Source organism: Brachypodium distachyon, chromosome 1, assembly GCF_000005505.3.
Source record: "Brachypodium distachyon strain Bd21 chromosome 1, Brachypodium_distachyon_v3.0, whole genome shotgun sequence".
In the NCBI taxonomy this organism is placed as follows: domain Eukaryota; kingdom Viridiplantae; phylum Streptophyta; class Magnoliopsida; order Poales; family Poaceae; genus Brachypodium; species Brachypodium distachyon.
Window position 1 is genome coordinate 68,806,783 of NC_016131.3, and position 24,127 is coordinate 68,830,909.

At 46.3% G+C, this 24,127-nt stretch overlaps 2 protein-coding genes across 4 annotated transcripts; both read right to left on the minus strand.

Moving 5' to 3' along the window:
• Positions 1 to 1,082: 1,082 nt before the first annotated feature.
• On the minus strand, positions 1,083 to 6,737 carry LOC100836495 (probable mitochondrial-processing peptidase subunit beta, mitochondrial). The gene is made up of 9 exons (XM_003558457.4): positions 5,938 to 6,737; positions 4,132 to 4,296; positions 3,863 to 4,000; positions 3,633 to 3,784; positions 3,391 to 3,499; positions 2,761 to 2,859; positions 2,457 to 2,522; positions 2,263 to 2,370; positions 1,083 to 1,525 (listed from the first exon to the last, which is right to left on the minus strand). The coding sequence occupies exons 1-9, from the start codon at positions 6,604 to 6,606 to the stop codon at positions 1,439 to 1,441; spliced, it is 1,593 nt and encodes a 530-aa protein (XP_003558505.1). The 5' UTR covers positions 6,607 to 6,737; the 3' UTR covers positions 1,083 to 1,438.
• Positions 6,738 to 16,920: 10,183 nt separating this feature from the next.
• On the minus strand, positions 16,921 to 19,634 carry LOC104582391. Of its 3 annotated transcripts, none has more exons than XM_024455870.1 (4): positions 19,287 to 19,634; positions 18,694 to 18,897; positions 17,394 to 17,854; positions 16,921 to 17,311 (listed from the first exon to the last, which is right to left on the minus strand). In XM_024455870.1, exons 2-4 carry the CDS (start codon positions 18,779 to 18,781, stop codon positions 17,066 to 17,068), a joined length of 795 nt encoding a protein of 264 aa, XP_024311638.1. In that variant the 5' UTR covers positions 18,782 to 18,897; positions 19,287 to 19,634; the 3' UTR covers positions 16,921 to 17,065. The 3 variants fall into 3 exon arrangements, with proteins under 3 accessions (XP_024311638.1, XP_024311670.1, XP_024311652.1); XM_024455902.1 differs by having other exon boundaries at positions 17,403 to 17,854; positions 19,287 to 19,632; XM_024455884.1 differs by lacking the exon at positions 19,287 to 19,634 and having other exon boundaries at positions 18,694 to 19,267.
• Between the last annotated feature and the right edge of the window lie 4,493 nt (positions 19,635 to 24,127).

Sequence of the window (24,127 nt, forward strand, 5' to 3'; positions counted from 1 at the left end):
GGGAAAGCAAGTGGATATGTGTCCGCCCCATGTTCACCCTCATCACACAACCACACCCCCCAAATTCCTATCCCAAATTAGTTTTTCCTTTTCTTTATCCTTTCTCTTCTCCTTTTTACCTTTTCTTCTTCTTTTCCCACCTCTTATTGTGGGGCCGGGCGGACAAAAGAGAGCACCGGACACCCCAAACCTCCCCCAAATCTGGAGCAAGTTTGAAGGATATGTCCGGACAAATATGACATTTTATCCGTTTAGGGGATGTCATTGGGAGATGATTTTGAGGACAAAACGTTCATATCCCCAAAATAAAACATTTGGAATAACTTTGGGGATGTCATTGGAGATGCTATTAGATTTTGGTGTAGGAACGGCAATGCCATCGATCATTTCTCAACCTTGATAATATGTTATTCCTCCGATCCAAATAAAATGCGACATGTTGTGTCATAGACAGGTGGACCTAGACCCCACATGTCAGTGAATGACAAAATGACGTGGTATTTATCAAACCAAACTAAGGGCCAGTATTTTTTGTCTCCAGATCAATTTCCAGGTCCACAAAAGCTCAAGCCCAATAGAAGCATATTTTTGACCGGCTTCCATGGGTTGCTCACCATGAAAATCCTTAATATATGCAAAGAAAAATGTTCCAGAGCAGCTTCTTAGGAACCCCTGATTTCCCTACTACCTCTCACCCGGTCACCCCCGGAGATCAGCCTGACCCGACCATCCCATTCTCTCGTTATCTAGTTAGGATTTCACCGGCGACAACCATTCCAATCTCTGATTTGCCAATGCTCATCCGTCCTCATCACTTCTGCACAGGACTTCCTTCGCCGACTGGACATACCAAGCTAGTTCAAAGCCACACCAATCTTTATGAAACGATGAGAGTAGTAGAAACTTAGACACCCATTTGAATATAGATCGAAGGAAAATAGAAAAGGCACACTGTACACACGAGCTGCGACGGCACCCAGCCATCTCCCGCACCTTGTGAATATGTAACGGTCAGAATGTACATCGCACATTCAAAGTAGAAGTCTCAAACAAACAAATTATTAGAACAATACATGGCAGAGTTGGCAGAAAGATCACAATGAAGCTAACAGCCATCATCTTTACATAAGCAGCTTCATTAAATTATTTGCTGAAAGTGAACAATCTCCGAACAAAAGATGGAAAAGCAAGTCATGACGATTCATCGTAAAACAACAGGTGGCACCCAAGTAAGCCACGTCAGCCGAATTTGCCTATCATTATTGACAGCTTTGTGGGGTTTGGACAGAGAAGACAAGGCAAGAAAAACGAAGACTCAAAAAATTCCTCCACTTGGGCACATACTATGTGCGTGGATGGGGCCATGATATAATGATACCAAAAGAAGCAATTATCTTCGCCTTTGCAGACTGTAAACATGGTACACCGCTAGATGAATCTAGTACCGGAGCATGTAGGTCCTGCGCCTGAACCAGTTGTAGTCTGGAAGTGACTGAATAGGACCCATTGCAGCAATAGCAACATCCTGAAACAAAAGCAGCAACACGATATTGTTAACAGGTTTCATGGTTTGCCATATATATTTCGGCCAGAACAAAACATATAGAATGAACATTATCATGTGATACTACTGTTCCACCTAAATATTTCCTCAAGATAACAAACGATGCCCTAAAAAAAGAAGAGTAAATGCATACTGTGTACTTTAAAAGTCAATATAACAAGCTCCATTATTCCAAAAAAACAAATGGGTGTTACATAACTACTCCCTCCGTCTCATATTAAGTGACTTTCTATTACATGTATCTAGACATATTTTAGTATATAGATACGTCCACATTTAGACAAATTTGAGTCACTTAATATGGGACGGAGGGAGTACCACTCATTGATATTACATGTTGGCATAGAAACAAAAAGGAAAAAATATACCCATCAATAAAGCTCTAACAATAAACAGATTGAGCCAAGATTATTGCACTTGGCAGGTCCCCGATAAGCAAGGATGTGATTTAAGAGCTAGAAAGCTGACCATACTTTGGCACCTTTTAGTCTTTTACATCACATTCTGGCATTACTTGACAAAACAGAATATTTAAAATTATGGTTTTGCTATTTCTTTCAGCTGACACTAATAACTATCCGATCTGATCACTGAGATTCATGCAAGTACAAGGAGATAAGAAGATTCTTCATATGATGGCTATGAATGTGGACTGAGAAATAACAGATTCCAAGGCAAGAGTGCAAAATAACAATTACCTGGTCAAAGATGAAACGGTTTGCAACATGCCTGATAGTGCTTGGATCAACTGCATCTATTCTTGCAAAAAGCTCAGGAATAGGAATTCTACGGCCATAGATGAGTAGCTGACACAACAGAAGAACAAAGATAAGTTTCAGAAAACTACCATACGGTGAATATCATGTGACATTACATAATATGGCTTAAATACCTGACGTCCAATATCCTCAACAACAGCAGTTGAACCATCGAGGTGGAGTTGAATAGAAGATTTCAGCTGAAAGTGTCAAATCAAAGCACGACAGCATCTTAAAACAGATCATGAAGTTCAATGGCAGATATATATGATCCAATACGACAGTCATCCAATATCAGAATGCCAGTATGCACCACAGAACATGGTAACTAACAAGTCCATAGAAGGAACACACCACAGAAACATGCCTCATATAACTGAGTTTGAGACTCGGTAAGCTAAAGGAAATAATATTACGTGCAGCCTTTTTTTAAGGTACCTGATTGCGCGCACGAATAACGTCTTCTTCTGTAACCCGGTATGATAGTTTACTCATCTCTTGCATAATTGCAAAAGCCAAATCATCCAAGCAATCAGCCTACAAAATAAGGTCATGTACCATCATTAGGCAAGAATTTTTTTAGAAACATGTTATACTTATACCACTAGAACATGTTCAAAAACAAAGTATGATTCATACTCGGTATGCAAAAATCAATTTACTGCAAACAATCAATTATTGCATTCGATTGACAGTAGCAAGTCATATTAGGTCGAAGTTTACATTAGATTATTGATCTCGTTGATAAGTCTTAACAGGTTACATTTTAGTTTGCACTGCATAAAAGCAAAGTTTCCAGAAATCAATTTCATTACTTCACAAAAGAGAGAGAAGATACAACATGTCAAATTTCTTTATTTCCTTCCAAGGGAGATTAACCCTTCATACAAGACAATAGACATAATTGACATTCGCCAAAGATTATAGGAGCTTCAAAATTAGTTAAAGGGCCATAGGAACAAGCAAACGCTAGAATTGCAATAGACGAAAAACAGCAATACAGTACACCTCCACTTAGAATTTAGGTGTTCCCATCCCTTTCTGGGGTAGCAAAAATACAAGACTGACCTTAGCAACAGCATATACACCAAACAGACCAGTGTCCTTATAATTCGTATTGAATGCCATTATGCTCTCGGCGATGTCATTGATCGCTACTCTCTGTACAAGCTCTGAACTGCAAAACCAAGAGGTTAACACAAAACACATGATCAGTGTTTAGAAAAAATAATGATAGTTAACAAATGGGATTTGGTCTATGTGAGACAAATAACATGAAAGGAGGGGCGGGGAAAAAGAGAGGAACCCACCCCATGTGCTTCCCTCCTCCAGCACTCTTGTTCCATGAACCAAGCATAGTTTGCATAACCATTAATGCAATAGAATCGGGATCTGCCCAAGAAGCTCCATTGAAGGCAACAGCAAATTGAGCGAGTGGCATGTCATCATCAATAATTCGAACCTATTGAGTAGCATAAAATGTTAACATCAACACGTATTTCTGGTGAACAGAAGAGTAAGTGTAGAGTAAAACACATACCTCAGAACCAGTAAAAGAGGCTGGCTCCTTGTCAACTAACATACTAGTTGTTGTTGGGTCAGTTGACAGCTTATCGAACAGTTTCGTTGCCTGTTCTACAATATCCTCATGCTTAACAGCACCAGCAGCAGTAATAACCTGAAAACACGCAAAGTACATGCTATTTAACACTAGACTAGAAGATACTCAATCCGAGTGCAGCAGTTGCAGTAATACAAAATGACTGGTATACACATGTATGGCAGTCACAGAGTTTTAGTGCACAGTACCATTCTAGGAGCAGTGTAGTGAGTTTTGATGTACGCTTTGAGATCCTCTTGGGTGATAGACCTGACGTTATCAGCAGAACCCAAGATTGGTCGGCCAAGAGAAGTATACTGGAATGCAGTTGCATGGAGATGATCAAATATAACTTCCTCCGACTGTCCCTCAACCTACAGAACATATATAGGAACTGTCAGAAAAATAATGTCGGTGCATTTTAATCAGCTAAAATAGTAAATGAGAATTTAAGTTCCCCTCAATAAGAACAATCAGAAAGGGCAGAAAATATAAGTCACTGGCATCTTAGAAAATGCTGCTGTTCAGGCTAGCAGGTTGATATGTCTAATATTATCTTACAGAATCCAAATCCAAATACAAGTCCGTAAAAAACAGAGCAGAACACAAATTTGTATGTTCATAGAACACCGGTACAATATTTTTTTTCTGGGATAAGCATCTGTTAGATGCAGTGATGCACAGTGAACCATGCATCCTTCCACTGTGCTTGAATAAACTCATCGGTAAATCAAAGAGAACAGAATTTTCACAGACATTCAAAATGTACATTTTACCCAAACCCCTATCCAATTTGATTCTAAAGAGATTGGTAGGCAATTCCAAATTTGCCCGGACTTCCAAGTTCTAAAGTCTGCAACTCTTGGACTCTTGGTCCAAATAGCAGTTCATAACAATGCCTAATACTAAGAAGGCAACGTATCGTATGCATCCGTTATAGCTCTGCTTTTCGATCAATATCACACATACTGTTTTACATTGAGAATTTTTTTTTGCACTTGCATGCCCGTGAAACATTACAGTGCGCAAGCCATTGCTCCTTAGTTCATGCGGGTCACACAACTGAGACCGCTAACCACTGCAAATCCCAGAGCGATCTTGGGCACCACCTTCCTTCTTGGGCTGGTTCAAACTGCAGGGGCACTCCATGGCTCAACGCAGCACCGATGGCATAACGGAAGAGTAACGGCTGGGGATGACTGAGATCTTAGTATGTCCGCAGAGCGCCATAAGGCAGCAGCAGAACAATCACATTGTCCAGTTTTGTTCTCTCTCTGGTCAGATTGGGAATTATCAGCTAATTAATCTTGACAGGAGAAATGGGTTGGGAAGAAAAAAGGACAAGAGAACTAGATCAATCCTAGTGGTTCATTGGGTGGCAAGGGGCTTAATTTGGCAAACAGGGCAATGCACTCTAGTTACTTGAACCTATATGGCAACTACATGGCTGATATTGAATGAGCATGTTCGATTGATCATATGAGATCATATGAGATAGAAGGGTGTAGGCATCTACCAGGGTTATCACAAAGTCAGGATAACTGAAGTGTCTACACGGGTGTCTATATGCAAATTAGCCATGGTTCAGCGCTGTGTGTGCGATTCTGATGGGAAGGCTTAGAATGGATGGATCATGGATATACGGATGCATATGTTGCCTACTAAGAAAGTGTTTCTTTGTAAATTAGTTCTCATATTCTGAGAGAACCACATTGGCAAATTTAGGAGAACATCATATTCTGACAGCAGGAGCGGAACAATCATATTCTGACAACTAACAGTTCGTAACACTGCCTAATACTAAGAAATCAGGTCTCAATAAATTAATCCTAATTTTCTGAGAGAACTCTATGGATTATAACAAGATACATATATTCATTCAACAACAGACACCACATGGGAGTATTTATCTAAGGCAGCCAGAACAATGTCCATCTAATTATATAAACATATCATTATTACGATGTAAAATGAGGGATTAAATCAAGTAAAGACGTATGCATCATGGAACTAACCTCCTCCATCTCTCTGAGGATTACATCACGCTCCCGCTCGATGCGTTCCTCCGCCAGATTAGAGTTCTGCAAAATGTCCGCGAGAACCTCCAGGGCGCGTGGGACGTCCTTGTCAAGCACCTTGGCATAGTAGGTCGTCTGCTCCCGCGACGTGTAGGCGTTGAGGTGGCCGCCGATATCCTCGATCTCCTGCTCGAGTTGCCCGGCAGTGCGCATCCCCGTTCCCTTGAACAACATGTGCTCTACGAAATGGGCGACCCCGGCCTGCGAGTCCTTCTCGTACCTGCTCCCCGCGTCGATCCACACGCCGACGGTTGCCGTGCGTGCGGCGAGCGAGGACTCGGTGGCGACGCGCAGGCCATTGGGTAGCGTCGTCACGCGGGTCTCCGGCGCAGCCAGGATGGCCGTGTGATCGACGTGGGCGGGCACGGGGCTGGCGTAGCGGAGGAAGCGGGGGTCCGGGTGCTCGAGCCGCCGGAGCCGCGCGTTCACGGCCTCGGAGATCCGATCGTACGGCATCAGAGGGGCGCGGACCGCGGGCGCGTCAGGGCCGATGACGCCAGGACCCGCGGCGACGGCCGTGGAGGCCTCGCGCGCGTTACCGGCCGCCGCCGCCGCCGCGGCAGAGCGGCGACGAACTGCGGCCGAAAGGATTCGGCGGAACGCCATCGGGAGATCTGGTGCGGTGGTCTCACCGGCGGCGGCGGAGGTGGAGATCTAGCTGTGTTAGGGTTTGTAGTCGGATGGATCGGGCAGGAAGAGATGGGGAAGAAATAGAGAAGGGTGTGGTCGTGTGGAGGGCTGCCAAGTGGGGGAACTTGGGAGAGGCGCTGGGTGCGTGTAGCTTAGCTTGCGGGCGGGGGGGCTACGTGTCAGCCTGGTTTTTTTTTTACAACCTCTGCCGGCTGGCCGGTCCCGAAATTGCACATCAAGATCTTAGTCGAAAGAGTCAATCACACACACAATCACGAAGTACAGTAAATTAGATGAACACCAGTGAGTAGAGAGGAACATGAGCTCTTTATTAATTTCTGATCTAAACAGTACGTACAAGGGGTAGCCTACTCTCTTTTATATAGACTAGATGGCCAACTGGGTCAAAGGGATAAGGTCCAAAACTTAACGTTCGTGGGGAACGATTCCTCAGGGGATGGAGGGGGGCGCACGATTCGGTGGCCCTCCCATCCCAACGATCGGTTCCCCAACACTCCCCCTTAGGCCGATACCCGTATACCATATGCCTCAAAAACTCCGAAAAAACCCAGTGGGAAAAACACATGGAGAAAGAGTGCATAGGATACGTTGCTACGTTGCACAGATTGCCTTGTTAAAAATCTCATGCGAGAAACACAAGAAAACTCGTTGAGGGAAAAAGAGTACAACCTACTCAATCTCCAAGATGAGTACTTGATCGCCATGATCAAGATTTATCGATGAGTATGTGAAGTATCTCCTCCTGAACCTTGCATTTCCCTAAATCTCAACATACCGATTCCATGCACACACCTTTCAAATGTGGATGCCGGTAGCGACTTAGTGAACAAATCAGCAAAATTTTCACACGACTTAGTATGCAAGACCTTTACCTCGTTCATCTTTTGCAACTCATGTGCATAGAAAAACTTAGGATTTATATACTTGGTGAGATTACTCTTCACATAACCCGTTTGTACTTGTGCAACACAAGCTACATTATCTTCATAGATAATGGTGGGGGTCTGGACGGTGTTCAGCCCACAGGTCTGCTGAATGTGGCGAACCATCCGTCGAAGCCATACACACTCACGTGATGCTTCATATAGTGCTATGATTTCTGACTGGTTCGTCGAAGTCGATACAAGACTTTGCTTTGACGATTTCCATGAAACAGCAGTTCCACCACATAGAAAAACATATCCAGTCTGAAACTTGGATGTATGCGGGTTCGACAAATACCCAGCATCGGCATAGCCTATCAAAGATAGGTCTTGATTTCTTCTATAAATTAGCCCAAGATCTTTGGTCCCTTGCAGATACCGAAAGACATCCTTAACACCTTTCCAATGCCGTTCGGTAGGTTCAGAGCCGTACCTAGCCAGCAAATTGACGGTGAACGCAATGTCCGACCGTGTACAATTCGCGAGGTACATGAGTGCTCCAATAGCACTCAGGTAAGGAAATTCTGAACCCAGAACTTCCTCCCCCTCTTCTTTCGGCCTGAAAGGGTCCTTGTCTTGCTGTAATGACCGCCCAATCATGCGAGTCTTTGAAGGATATGCCTTGTCAAATCCAAATCTTTCTAACACCTTTTGAGTGTAGGTAGACTGGTGCACTAGAATCCCATCATGGGAATGTTCCAGTTGCAAACCTAGACAGAACTTGGTTTTACCCAAATCCTTCATCTCAAATTCCGACTACAAGTAGGAACTTGCTTCCTCAATATCTTCAGGTGTACCGATGATATTCAAATCATCTACGTACACCGAGATTATACAGAATCCATCTTGGAATCGCCGTATAAATACACATGGGCAATCTTCATTGCTTGTGTAGCCCTTTTCATGTAGAAAATCGCTCAGGCGATTATACCACATTCTACCCAACTGTTTAAGTCCGTACAGTGACTTGCTGAGTTGAACACTATATAGACCTCTGTTTGCTCTGTCTTGGTTTGGAACCGGGAGACCATCAGGTATCCTCATATAAATGTCTGAATCCAAGTTACCATACAGGAAGCAGTAACAACATCCATCAATTTCATTTTTAAGTCCATATTGACTACCATTGGGATCAAATATCAAAAGATAATTCCATCCATGACCGGGGAGTAGGTTTCCTCATAATCGACCCCAGGTCGTTGAGTAAACCCCTGAGCAACTAACCTTACTTTGTACCGTACTACCTCATTATTTTCATTTCTCTTGCGGACAAATACCCACTTATAGGCGACAGGGCGTACGTGGGGAGGGGTTCGACACACAGGTCCAAAAACCTCTCTTTTGTGCAGAGATAATAATTCGGTAGCTATTGCCTTCTGCCAATCTTTCCAATCTGACCTCTTATTACAATTAGTGAGCGAGTTAGGCTCGGGGTCAAGATCGATGATTGCGGCAATTTTCTTAGCAAAGTTTATGTCGACATTAGCAGTCGCTCGGTTTATTGACTCTCCCGTGTTAACATAATCTATGGCCATTTCGTCATGGGTCTCAACACGATTTCCCATTCCTGGAGCGAGGTCCTTTAGTTTTTCCGCGGCAATGTGTGCGCTCACATCTCCGCTGGGTGCTTCCACTGTTGGAAGGTTAAAGTCCGGAATTCCTTGCGCTGGAGATTCCGTACTTGTGCCAGGTCTCAATTGGCTCCCCTCACTCTCTCGGGGCTTTTTAGTAACCGAGTGTGATAAATCCCCATTGTCCTTTTTCGTCGGGCGTCCCCGAGTACTTGGGATTTGAGGAACCGGATTTCTCGTCCTTTTAGGCCTTTGGACTCGAGCAGGTAGACCCACATGATCCTTGGGTATCTTTACCCTTTCCGGTACATTGAGCGCAGACACATGTGATTTTGTCACACTTCTCAAGCCACTAAAGTGATCAGGCAGTTGATTCGCTAAAGCATGTAAATCTATTATCTTTTGGACTTCTCTATGTGTCTCACTTGTGCGCAGGTCATTTGCTTGATCCCCATGGCTTGCCACGTCAATTCTCGACTTTTCTCATCAAGAGGTTGATTTCCTCCTCCTAAAGTCGGGAAGAGATCCTCGTAAAAAATGCAGTCAGCAAAGTGGGCCGTATGAAAGTCTCCTGTCATGGGGTCCAGATACGTGATTATGGACATAGTCTCATAACCAACGTATATCCCCGACTTACGGAGCGGTCCCATTGCTGATCGCTGAGGGGGTGGTATCGGTACATATACCTGGCAACCGAACCTACGAAGGTGGGAAATTTTCGGTGCCGACCCTTGCGCTAGTTGGACAGGTGAATGGATGTTGTAGACCGTGGGTCTATAGTTGATGAGATTTGCGGCATGCAACACTGCATGCCTCCAACACGTGGTTGGTAAATTACAACCCCGAAGGAGTGGTCTAGCAATGAATTTAATCCTCTTAATCAATGCCTCCGCTAGTCCATTTTGCATATGGACATGCGGTACAGAGTGCTCAACTTTAATGCCAAGTGCCATACAATAATCATCGAACGCTTTTGAAGAAAATTCTCCAGTGTTGTCCATTCAAATAGACTTTATACGATGATCCGGGAAATTATTCCTCATTTGTATGATTTGCGACATCAACTTGGCAAAGGCATGGTTCCGTGTAGACAACAAGTTAACACAGGACCATTAGACGAAGCGTCTATGAGCAACATGAAGTATCGAAACGGCCTCGAAAGGAGCTGAATCGGACCACATATATCCCCTTGGATGCGTTCCAAAAACGCAGGGATTTCATCCCTCACTTTCAGTGGTGATGGTCGAATGATTAATTTTCCCGTCGCGCATGCCGAGCACACGAAATCATCATGATTCGGGAAATTTTTAACATTCACCCCATGCCCATTTGAGTTGTTAATTATATTTCTCATCATTCTAATACCCGGGTGGCCTAATCTATCATGCCATAAGCAAAATAGTTCAGAGCATCTAAATATAGTCTTTAAGGTAGTGTACACGGGCGGCGCTACAATCTTTGTGTAGTAAAGCCCCATATCGAATGAAGTGAATTTTCAACAACATGCTTACCGTGGGCATCGCGCTTTGTGATAAGTAGGCACTCTTTGCCATTATCATCATCGGTATCCACAAGGAGGCCGTTTGCGCGGATGTCCTTAAAACTCAAGAGAGTTCGAGTCGACTCTGGGTACAATAATTCTTGCTCAATGAGCAAAGTTGTTCCCATGGGGAGTATGATAGTAGCTCGTCCAGAGCCTACTATTTTTGACTCGCCCCCTGCGATAGTCAAGATACTCCCCGGAGTCTTTTTAATGGACTCGAAATAACGAGTTTCTCTCAAGATGGTGTGTGATACAACTATCCACAAGGCACGTTTCCTCCATTCGAGCGCCGTGTTCTAAAATATAGCATCTAATTAATTCATGAAGTGAGGAAGTAGCAACATAATTAAGTAAACACGACATACATTTCAGAACATAACAAGCCATCAGTATTAAATAAAGGAACTAATGAATGAACCAGATATCATCCAATCGCTGTAAAGAATATGGTTTGCTCTCATAGAGCTTACAACCCAATTGTATCAATGAATAAACTAAAAAATCAAGGAACAATAATGACTAGGCCATTTCAGCAATCACGCCATCAGGCTCAGCCTGGACTTGCCCGCTACTCATATGGCGCCATAAAAGGCCCCAAAATGGGTAACATGGGTACCTCCCTTTGGAAGTTGGCGAGTTGGTCCTCCTCGAACCGCTCCCTCAGGGCAGTCCAAAGAGCCATGGCGCTAGTCTCAGCCATATACTATTCCTCTAGAATGTTGCAGAGATGGCGCCACAGAAACTGCAGCACCTCATCATTTTTGTTAGGCGTGGTGGTAGTGACCTCGTGGGTCGAGTGACCGACCGCCCCTAGGAGTCCCTTTGACTCGAGGAAAAGCTCCACATCACACTTCCACTGGAGGTAATTTGCGCCGCTCTCATGAAGCACGTCAAATTCCCGATGGATTATTCCGTCCATCTGCATTTTTGCAAGTAACCATGAGATTACAACAGGAATCCCTTGCACAAATGCGATGGTGATACAATGTATTCACTAAGACAACGTTCCAATATTTAAAACACGCGAGTTCATGTCTTACTTAATGATTAAAAGCAATAAGTCATAATTACAATTAATCAACAACTGTAAAACATGGTAATACAAGCATGTGTATAGAGATGGCAAGTTAAACGTTTCCTAAACGTGAAAATTAGCCCCAAAAACACATTCCCGAAGTCATTTTGAGCATAAATGTGCAGTTTCAGCAAAAACTAACACTTCCAGGGACTTGCGCGCAAAAACGCAGCACATCAAATATTTGTCCGTAATTACGGTAAAATCTGGGGGCTGAAACGCAAAATTCCTGGCCCAAAATGTATTTCGGGTTGCCAGCCCATTTCCCCCTCTTTTTTCAGCCCAAAAGCCGACCCAGCGGCCCATTCCTCGTGGCCCAGCTGGGCCCGCCACGCCAGCCCCTAGGGTTTCCCCTCTGGGCGGCGGCGGCACTCGCGCGCCCTGCAGGGGACGGAGGCGGCCCGCGCATCCGACGCGCCCGACAGCGGACGGCGGGTGCCCGCGCGCGCCCGATGCGGTTGCGGCCAGCGCACGAGGCGGCGGCGGCCTGCCGGACGGCATCGACGTGCCCTCATGCCCGGCGTGGTGGCAGCCTGCGCCCAAGGCGGCGGCGCGTGCTCGTGCCCGGCGCGCTCCTGAGGCGGCGGCAGCCGGCGCACTGGCGGTGGCGGTGCTCGCGCTCGGAGGCAGCGGCGTCGGCGCTCACGATGGGAAAAATTGGGCAGCACGGCTCGCGGCCATTCATGGTGTCGTAGCTCGGGGCGTAGACACCGGGGGTGAGTGGCACCCCCTTTTAGGTTCGGCAGAGGGCGTCGGGGATCGCTCCGGCGAGCGCCGGCGAAGCCAATGTCAAGCGTGAGGATGCACACAATCGTTTTTACCCAGGTTTGGGCCACCCTGAGGTGTAAAACCCTACGTCCTGCTTCAGCGTTCTTATTAGCCAGTGAACAAATGTTTACAGGTTGTCGGGGGAGTTCCCGGGCGTTCTCTCCTTTTCTGCTAAGAGCTACTTGCTATTTCTGGCCAAAGCTAGTAAAAAAAACCAACCCCTCCCCCCCGATCGTTGGCGGGGGTCCTCCTTTTATACTCAAGAGGATACCACAGGCGCCTCGGTGCATGGGTGACAAGTGGCGAGCAAAGAACTAGAACAGTTTGCCCTCGGTGTGCTGGCTTGCATGCATGATGAGTAGCCCTGCAGATAGGGCGCTACGTGCCTAGAATTCACACCGGGCCAGTCACTGTAGGCTAATTGGACGGGGAAGCTCCTTTCTGTCGGAGAGCATTTAATGTTTGCTTGTGCTTCACTCCTCGCCCTGACGAGCCCTGCGCACAGGGAGCCCGCCGAGCGGCCACGTGGCGTCGTTGTCCTGCCCACTTGGTCCCGCTCCTGTAACGGGTGCCTGCACCCGGGAACGCCCTTCCCGGCAAGTGACCTCCCCGGGAAGCGCCCAGGCGGGAATTCTCTCGCTGCCCTCCAGGGCAACCCCCGCAGCCCGGCTAGCCCTGCCGGGCTGGTGACTTGCCGGGCAGTTGGTGCGGTGCTGCCCGGGGTGCGATCCTTTTGGGGAGCAAGCGAGGTGGCCCACGCGTCATGCGGCGGTGGTACCCCAGGTGCCACTGGTGCGACACATGGCTGCGGTGGCCGACGGTGCGACGCTCGACGGCGTGGCATCGTCTCCCCCAAAAATCGGTCAACAAGTCCCTCATGCGGCGGGATCGATCGGCAATTGTGCCGGCGACTTGGTCCGCAAGCGACCCGCGAGGAAAATTCAATCTTGAGGTGAAATACAACGAAAAGAAATTAATCGCAAAAACAGAATCGTAATGCAGAGAGGAATCCATTTTTGCAATAAAATTTCAGATCCAATACCTCCATGATTTTTGTCGAGAGCCTACTTGGGGGAGCCTACTTGGGGTAGGCTCGATGAAGACTCGGGGTAGAGGCTCGTGCTGATAACGTGTTGTGCAACCTTTGCCGGCTGGCCGGTCCCGGGGTTGCACACCAAGATCGTAGTCGAAGGAGTCAATCACACACACAATCACGAAGTACAGTAAAGTAGATGAACACCAGGGAGTAGAGAGGAACATGAGCTCTTTATTAATTTCTGATCTCAACTACAAGGGGTAGACTCCTCTCCTTTATATAGACTAAACTAAATGACCTAATTGGCCCTCTCACCCAACGATTGGTTCCTCAACATTTTTTTGAGAGAGAGGGCGTGAGATTACCTGGGTTTTCGGTGGGCTTTGTATGTGAGGTGCAAGAGCATTTTGCTTGCTTCTTTTGGGCCGAATTTGACTCAGAAAACAAGTGTTCTCAGTGCGAATTCCAGTGTAAGCTCTAGTGCTGGCAGCAGAGGCTGACCTAAATTACTCTTGCTAGCTTGCTGCTGCTCGTTTCAATGGACTGGAATTACTTGATTGCTTAAATCAAATTGCTGAGGAATATTAGTACTAGCTTGTCTTATTTCCTGGAGATTGATTACTTCAGAAGATTGTTTGCTAGGCCGGGAGTTTATTAAGTTATGATTAAAAATATTATTTGCCTGTGGTTGGAATTACTACAATGTCATGGCTGCTGTACACATTTTTGTATTTTTAACTTTGGCAATCCAAACACGATATGGCATTCAACCTAAATATCAAGCCTGAGTTCCGAATATCAAAACATCCAAACAGAAATATTGGCATTCAATCTCAATCTCAATATCCCATGGAATTGTCATTGGAGCCAATTCAATGTCAAGCATCTCAATGTGTACATCCAAACAAGCCTTAAGAGCAAGGCCAATGTGAGCTGAGTCTAGATAAATTGTTAGGATCGTGTCTAAGAAACCCAAAACTGGTCCAACGTGCATTTTTCTTAGCATCACCTCGTGGGACCCACCCATCAGTATTCTGGTCCCACAAGTTACCCAAAATAAGAAATCACCTCCGATGCTTCTTCTCTTCGTCTTCCTCCCAAGTTCCCAATCGATCTATGGGGAGAGATCCCCAAATTAGAAATCCATGGCGCTGGGAGTGGGACACCACCATCCTCCTCATACTAGCTCCATCTTCTTCCCCTTCAATCAGAAATCAGAAATCATCCTCCTCCTCATACTATTTCTATTTTTCCCTTCCATGATTCCATCGATCCATGACGCTAGAAATCGAACGCGGCGACGCGCAGCACCAGCAGGGGCGAAGGCGCGGCCTCGCCTCGTGCCCTTCTGCCGCAGCACCAGCAGCCGTTGGGCGGGGGCGAAGGTGCGACCTCGCCGTGTGCGCTTCTGCCGCGCCGCCGGGAACGAAGCTCCAACGGCTGTACAGAGAGAGGACGAGGGAGCAGGAGGACGCGCTCGGCGTGGGACCGACGAGGTCAACGATTCACTAACTCGGTGCAAGTTTTTGACTCGAGTCTAAAACTTTTTTCTTAGCACCGTGCTTCTGCAACGTTTAGACCCGAGTCCAGAGTTTCTTAGCACCGATATAGCACCTGGTTTGACCAACGTTGCACGTGCTCTGAGTATCTCCAGCAACACGACAAATACAGTGAACCTAGATATCAAGAATGCCCACAAGCAAATTATTACAAAAATATATATTACAAAGTAAAACGAAACAACAACCGCCATCTTAGTCAGAAAAAGGCACGACCTAATGTCTCTTAATATTATGGGTGACATTGTTGGCCGGTCACAGTCTGTCACAACCTCACAGGGGCGGAGCTAGTACGCAACCATTGGTTCCAAATGAACAAATGAAATGAAATAAAATCATTCATTAATCTAATCTTTATCTTTCTCGCCAATGAAAAATTACACCATAAAATGTGGGCGATGAACCCAATGGTCCTATTCTCCAGCCTTGCTTCTGACGGTGACAGAGACCGATCGACGACTTTTAAAACGGGCCGTAGATCCAGTAACAACGACGTTTTAATTAGATACAGTATATAGCAGTAGTACTAAGTACGTACTGCATGCCGGCACAAATATATGTGTTTGTATCGTCAGGCCAGTCTGCGTACGTCGCACCCGTCATTTTCAAGTTTGAAGAGAAAGAGGAAGGAAAGTAATGCGCATATAGATTCCTACAAAGAACTTGTAATTCAGGGCTTCTTATAATTTGGGTCGTCCCGACAGTAATTGCTGGAGTAGCTACTGCACTACACCAGCTTATGTAAAAAGTGTAATTGCACGTGCCAATCATATCACTGCACTGCTACATGATATATGCAGCCGGCGCTGTAGTTCTTGGCCGGCAGACGGCTACTTATTTCCCGGTTCTGTCAGGTGAGTAACTAAGAAAGTGACATAACCAAGAAAATCATTGAAAGTGGTAAAAAGATGAACAAAACTTGTTAAATGGGGTAGTTTTGCAGAATTTTTATTAAATGAGGTAAAACATGTCACAGAATGCATCTTAACAGATAAAATGTCATACTGGGCAGCTAAAAAGTCATGTTGTTTTTATAATTTTAACCGGCCAGAAGGTTTGTTTAGTAAGAGTGCAAGACAGTTATAAACATACTCCCTCTGTTCCTTAAAGATAGGCATATTAGTTTTCATTAAGACAAGCTTTTGATCACAAATTACTATATCAAGATGTATTTTATATGACATAAATTAGTATATTTAGATTCGTTATCAAAAGTACTTGATGATACTTGTGATTTCATGTCATATAAACCAAAATTTAACATAGTAATTTGTGGTCAAAGTCTTGTCGTAATGAAAGCTAATATGCCAATCTTCGAGGAACGGAGGGAATAATCACGTAAGACCGATAGAGCTCATGGAAAACAAAAAACCAAATTAACTAAGCAAATATTATTGTAGTTTGATCATATCATAGCACATTATTACTGACATGGATAGAGTCGTTGTCACTATAACCTTTGTTTCTTTTACAGAAACGACAGGAGACCTGTCATCCTATTGCCATTCTATCCTCCATAGCTCGTCCCTGCGTATGGTCCCGAGCGCCGTATCCAGGATGGACACGACGTCCGACATGGCCGGCCGGTTCCTCCCCTGCGGTGACAGACAGCGTAAAGCTGTGTCGGCCACCAGCTGCAGAGCCTCCATCTGCCGCGGCGTCAGCTCCGGCTCTGGGCGCCTGTCCAGCACATCCTCCAGGTTCCCGTTCTCAATGATCGGGAGCGCAAATCCCACAAGGGTCATTGGATGGTTCTCCTGTCCATTAATGTTCCAGCTGCTAGGTGCGACCGGGGGCCTCCCCGTCAGCGCCTCCAGCATCACCACGCCAAAGCTGTACACCTCACTCGCCGGGCACACCCGCCCCGTGCGGCTGTACTCCGGGTCAATGTACCCCGGCACACCTACGACCTCGACAAGCTGTGTCTCCCCAGGCGATGTCACTGTTTCCACTTCCCAGACTGCCACGCCGAAGCCGGACAGGCGTGGCATCCAGGACGCGTCCAGGAGGATGCCGGATGAGCTGATATTGCGGTGGATGATCTGTGGCACGGCGACGTGGTGTAGGTAGTAGATGGCACGGGATGCTCCCAGCAGCGCCTCGATGCGCATCCTCCAGGACACCCGGCGACAGCGCAGGTGTCGCGGAGTGTGCCATTGTTCACATAGGGTACCATCAGAGATTCCTGGGGAAGATGACACAAATATGTAAGCAGACACAGAAGTAAGTTGTAAATTAAGTATTAATTAATTGCAGCATAACCTTACGTTACTTACGAGCTGCAGGGAGCTGGAGCCTGACCCGGAACCCGGCGTGACCATTGGTATTGTTGGTACGCCGGCGTGATTACTGGAAGGAACGATAAGTGAGATGTGGGTGAGCAAGGGGATGAGGATGAGGTAGGAATCGATCCTGGCATTGATTTCCCTGAAACGCTCGGCATGGCCGCCAGCCCTGAAGAGCTGGCGCAAGGGTGCAGTCTTCCTCTGTCTCTCCAGGCAGCAGGCGATGATAAGGTCGTGTGCCTCCTTGAGTGCGTAGCTGAGCCCGACCAGCGACTGCGCCACCTCATGGTCCTGTTGATGCAGGAGAGGCAGCGCCGTAGCGATTGTCGAGATGCGGTTCGCGAGGTAGACGCACTCCCGTTTGTTCTGCCTTGCCGTCCTCGCCACATGCCTGATCTTGGAGACGACCCCTCCTGCAGAGTCAACGAGCTGCGCAACCGTGGCTGCACACTCCGCAAACTCCATGAACATAGTGTTATTAGTAATCAACAAGGCGAAGAAGTGGAGGTATGTAACTATGTATAGCATTGGATATAACAGAACATCATGGCTTATAACGTTTTCCCGGGAAATTCATTTAGAGCAAGTCGCTTTCGATCGTGACTTATAACATTAATTATTACCCATTGGAGGCATCACAATCAGGATTCTTTTGGATTTTTCTGTTATTTTATTTCCAGACCATGATCAAATGATGATTTTTTTTTTCAAAATCTTTCAAAATTTCAGATGAGTTAAGTAATCAAAATTTGGAATATCGAACCTATTTGAAACCCTGAAAGAATTTGGACACAATGCCATTCAAATTTCGCCAATACGTGCGAGTTTCGGGAGTATCCAAAATAACCAAAAATAAATGCAAAACCCTAATCACGACAAATATTGAATATGAATTATTGAACACCACAAGAAAATATTCAGGGTGAAAAAGGTTTAGATGTTCTCTGACCATCCACCCAACCGAAAGCTTCGGAGGACATAAGGTTTAGAGAAATGGATATCCAGTACTATCCTTCTCCGCGGAATAGGATAGAGGATATCCGAAACAGTTTAACTTGCTCAGGCTATATATGTTTGCTCACCCTTACTGTCTGCCGGTCTGTCCATGTCTTAAGTAAAAACAAATCTGAACTGGCTACTGTTCTGAAAACTGCTTCAGTAATATGGTATACTAATTTTTCCTTTAGAGAAAGTGCTTCATTTACCAGAAAGTGGTTCCCTTGAGGCATTGCTGGTTTGAAGAAATGAATTGTAGAATCCTAAGAGCGAAAGAGCTGAGTACCTGGCTGCAGAAGATCACTGATCGTTGTTACACGGCGGACAAGCTGCCAGCAGTTCTCCCTGTTCCGGTGAACTATCTGAGCTATCATTGAGAAAAGTCCACATGTGTGATGTGTCCAGTCCCAAAACCAGCTGTGTGGCAGAGGTTTGCGCCCAGACTGTTCTGCACAGAGCTATCTTGCGTGCTGGCAGCCCAGCTCAGTACCTGCACACGGAGCATGTATGTCTGGTGTACTTCACTCCAATCCAAGATGAACTAAAAAATATATTCAAAGCACTAACTATAGATTATCAAGCTAATATGCCCAACTCGTGGAGACAAGACATGCAACAATAATTGACAGTTATTTTTTGGAACATCTTTCAAAACTTTTTCCAAAAAACCAGCCGTGCTGACTCACCAAAGAGTAAGACGAAATTTCCAGGAAACCGGCAAGCCATCATGCTTGGCTGCGCGCTCTCTGGTCGAATTTTACATTTGCTGAATATTAATTCTACTCCCACGGCTGGGGTGCCGAGCCCCATCGATCCTTCCGGAAGGAAAGAAAAATCATAACACAGTGGACACAACATTTCGACAAACACTCATCTTACCTGAACCGTGAGGTGCACCGCTCACTGCACGCAGCGCACGTAAAAGAAACAGTAAACGCCAAACACCTCGATGCGGCATTTCTCCGAACACCTTCGCGGCGGGTCGCGTCCGCTTGGTAGCAGGGCGCCTCCGCTTCCGGTGTCGATGGCGGGGCTATGCAGTGGCCCTGCGGGGGCCAACTGAGAGGGGCACAATGCTTCAGCTCGGGAGCCGTGGACGACGGCGCCAACGACGACGAGCCGCGGGCGGCGGTTCTGCAGCTGCTTTTATCGTGGGCAGGCACTGTTCCTTGTTTACTCCATGGAGGCATGGAAATGGAATGGGCAGGCACCTTTGCTGGGTCCTCTTGGGTCAAATGTAGTCTCTATGGTGTTATGAGTTGATTGGGCTGACGCAGTGGTAGGCCCAAACGAAAGTTAAAAGCCCACCATCGGACCAAATGAGACGAAACTGCATTTGCTCGTTTGGAGGCAGGCCGGCCTAACAACCAAAGCCATACAAGGATCTTGGAGTTCGACGCCTGCTGATAGGTTCCGACTGCTTGGAGGTGGTAAACGCTATAAATGGCAGGAACATGGGGCCTTTTTCTCAAGTTACTAGTGAAATTCGTGTTGTGTCCAAGTCTTTTACTTCTTGTAATTTTCGTCATGAAAATAGGAGCTCCAATGTGGATCCTCAAGTCTAGCTCAAGGTTGTCTGGGCGCGTCCGTGTGGTTTGGCCGGCCACGGACGGGATCACAATACCTGTCCAGGTTACTACTTAATAAAGCAAGTTCTTGCCCCCTAAAAAAAGCAGAAGATTCGCTACAAAAAAAGTTTTAGTACAAGTAGCACAACCACAGCTCGCCGCCTCGCCCCTCCTCATCGTCGCCGGCTCGGCGTGGGTTCACTGCCTTCCTGCTCCTCCAATGACGCGGAGGCATTGCAGCCCTCCCGATCGCGGCCTTCCAGCCATAGCAAAGCGCTGCTGTCAGCAGTGGACCGGCGGCGGGTCCCACTCCCGAGCCGAGGCGAGCGCCGCGAAGGAGCTCGGAGAAATGCCGCGTCGAGGGAGGAGTCCCAGTCGAGCTGAGGCGAGCGCCGCGAAGGTGCTCGGAGAAATGCCGCGTCGAGGGAGGTTGTGTTACTGTTTCTTCCAACAAGAGCACGTACAATGCAAGGTGATTGTACACAGGTGTTTAAAAAGAGAGCGTCTTACCATATCACTAAGCATCTATTAAAATTAAATTTACTTCAATGCTGAGAAACTTAGACAGGTGTTTAATTCGTGTGAGCATTTTTGTAGCACTCACTCGCACACCTCAGTTGTCCAATCCACAAGTGCTTCGTTAAAAAAATTTGACCCGGTCTTCATCTTCTAGCTCGTCTAGCTGCGTCTAGCTGCGAATCCGCCCCAGCTCGTCCGGATTCGATCTCGATGCGCCTTCGCCCCCAAATCGCCCTAGGTTTGGAGCTCGCCGGCTTGCCGCGCCTCTGCCCCCAACTCGTCCAGGATTCGAACTCGCCGGTTTGCTGCGCCCTCGTCCCCAACTCGTCCAAGGTTCGGAGCTCGCCGGCTTGCCGCGCCTCCGCCCCCAACTCGTCCAAGACGTGTAGGCGTGTGGCGTAGGGGCCAGCTCGTCCGAGGTGTGCAGCTCGCCAGCGTACATCCTCGGCGCCACCGGGTCGAGCATCGTGTACAAGGCCGTGCTCGCCGATGGCACGGCGTTGGCCGTGAGGCGCTTCGGCGAGAGTGGCGGCGCCGACAAGCTCAAGGACTTCGAGGCACAGGTGCGCGCCGTGGCCCTGTTCTGGCACCCCCAACGTCCTCCGGCTCCAGGGGTTCTACTGGGGCGCCGATGAGAAGCTCCTCATCCATGACTACGCCGCCAACGGCAGCCTCGCCTACATCGCATTTACCCGTAAGCTCCCTCCTGCTAGAATCCATAGCTGCATTATCTTGCAATAACTACATTGGATTGCTTGCATATATGGCACCTTTGGTGAAGCATGATCCATTCTGCTAAAAATTTTAGGCTGCAATGGCGTCGGTCAGCAATTAGTACTGTATTGTACCTAGTAGTAACTGCCAGTGATAATTGCGCTGCTCATGGTCATAATTCCCTATTATTAATTTTTACAATTGTTTGTTTGGCCAATGGTGCTGTATTGTACATGCTACTAATTATGTATCACCTCTTGGTTTATCAATACTTAGTGTTGGTACTAGGCTTCACAAGGATTATGTCGTGTTTTGAGATGCATAGTCTGTCAATGCTAGTGCCAACAATTGAGGAGAAGTAAATCGATTCTATAACCTGTGTAAAGACCGAATGAGTCATACTTGGGAAGCCATTCTGACAAGTATGTTTCCAGTCTTAGCAGCACTTCTTGTTCTGAACATATGGGATACCTTATTTGCAGGTGAACTGCAGATTACAAGCCCCATGTGCCAGGATTATTAAACAGAGCATATGGGAAACGACCGTCCAAGAATTGATTACATTGGCTCAAATCCAAGTCTGTATGTATGCCATGCCATAAACAAACAATTTTTTTTTCTACTTCCTCTCTTTTTTCTACTTGACAATAATTCATGAGTATTATATATGGTCTTTCTTGAAATTACTGAATGCATGTCTACTGTTTGTAGTTGAATCAAGAATCATGTCCAGAATTTAGGGGAATCTTGAATATAACTAGTGTGCTGAACAAATAATACAGACATGAAAAAAAGATCTTGAGTATATTCTCTAAATATTAACAAATTTATTGAAGAGTTCGACATATATCAATGCATTATTGGACCAGAAAGTAAATGTAAAGTAAAACATAAAGAATGAACTATTGCACGACATATCTAATTGTTGTGTTGTCCATCTCCAAAGCGATTCCAAATATGTTGAACCAAGTCACCTTTTAGACGAGCATGCTTCCTTTTATCACAAATAGAAGCATTTCTGGCTAGTACATTGGTGAAACCATCAATAGGACCAGGCTGGATTACTACCGGTGGTATTGGCTTCCTCCCTTGATCATAATTATAGTCATGTTTACCAGCATATGTATCCCTTTCATCCTCCACTATCATGTTGTGCAATATAATGCACGCATACATGATGTCGGCGAGGGTTGAGCGGTGCCAAAAACGAGCTGAATACCTTAGAATAGCAAACCGAGCTTGTAGAATTCCAAACGCTCTTTCAACATCTTTTCTAGCCGACTCTTGACGCTTTGCAAATATTTTATCCCTTTGATTCTGAGGTAGAGGGATTGATTTCACAAATGCAGCCCATTCAGGATATATCCCGTCTACTAGATAATACCCCATATCGTATTGCCGTCCATTAACCGTGAATTCAACTGGCAGAGCTCTTCCTTGCAACACAGTGGTGAACAACGATGATTGGTTCAACACATTGATGTCGTTGTTTGATCCAGCAACGCCAAAAAATGAATGCCAAATCCAAGTATCTTGTGATGCAACTGCCTCAAGCATGACCGTGGATACTCCATGATCCCCACGAGTGAACTGCCCCTTCCACGCAACCGGGCAATTCTTCCAATCCCAGTGCATGCAATCAAGACTTGCGAGCATGCCTGGAAAGCCATGAGCCTCTCCCATTTGAAGCAATCGCTGAATGTCTGCAGGTGTTGGTTTCCGAAGATACTCTGGACCAAATATTACTCTCACACCTTGAACAAAATTCTTTATGCAATCTATTGCCGTACTTGGTCCTATGCGGAAGCATTCATCAATGGAATCAGCTGAGCATGCATTTGCCAACATCCGCATAGCTACCGTACATTTCTGCAAAGGCAAGAATCCTGGTCTATTTAATGCATCTCTTCTCTGCGTAAAAAATGGCGACCACTCACCGAGAGCTTGCACGATGCGGAGAAATAAAGGTCTTCTCATTCGGTATCTTCGACGGAACATGGCATCTGTGTAAACCGGTGTATCTGAGACATAATCTCCAACGAGGCGTTCATGGCCAGCCTCCCTACCTCTATCAATGAATCGCCTCTTACCACTGTGACGGCGGCGACGACGACGGCGATTGGTACCAAAAGTGCAGCTTCAATCTGAGCCTCCATTGTGGTGGCAATGGCGTTGTCAATCTTGTTTTCCATCTCCTGTGCAATAGGATCCTCGAACAAGTTCTCGATGGCGTTCTCATCACTCGATCTATCGGAGGCGGACATAGGCTGTTGTTGGTAGGAGTATATCGGTAAGCGGTGGATCGAGAGCGCATACGGCGTTTGCTTTGAAAATGAACAAACAATGGTAGCCGCGCGTCGTTTGGTAGTTTCAAAGCATACGTGATTTTAGGATATGTCAGATTGAGCTGTTGAGCAACAACTTTATCTGTTTGTTCCCAATTAAAAAATAAAAAACTTTATCTCCATGCATGGCTGATCTGTACCACTGCATGCGTGAAACACCCCTCTCTCTCTCTCTCTCATAAGTAGGTCCAATGATGTGACATTACAACGATGGGTATAAATGTGCGTCGTTGACAAATCATTTACATAGAATGCTCATCATGTATTATGCGTTTATTTGATCAGACAATATAATTTATGCGTGGACTGACCGGAGCACCTCTCAGGGCTCAGGTACGCCGAGCGAAATGCCGCATCAGCAGATCTTAGGACTCCACGATAACAAATGAGAGCACGCATGCTAATAATTTTGTTACAGCAACATGCACCAATAATTTTGTACTTACTTTAGCATTATGAGGACAAACTCCCTACTCCGATTTTTTGGAAGTGCATGTGCTCTGAAGATTTGGCAAAAATTGTTCGCTGCGCCAACAATCTCGCTCCTGGTGACGCCAAGCCAGATACAGTGAAC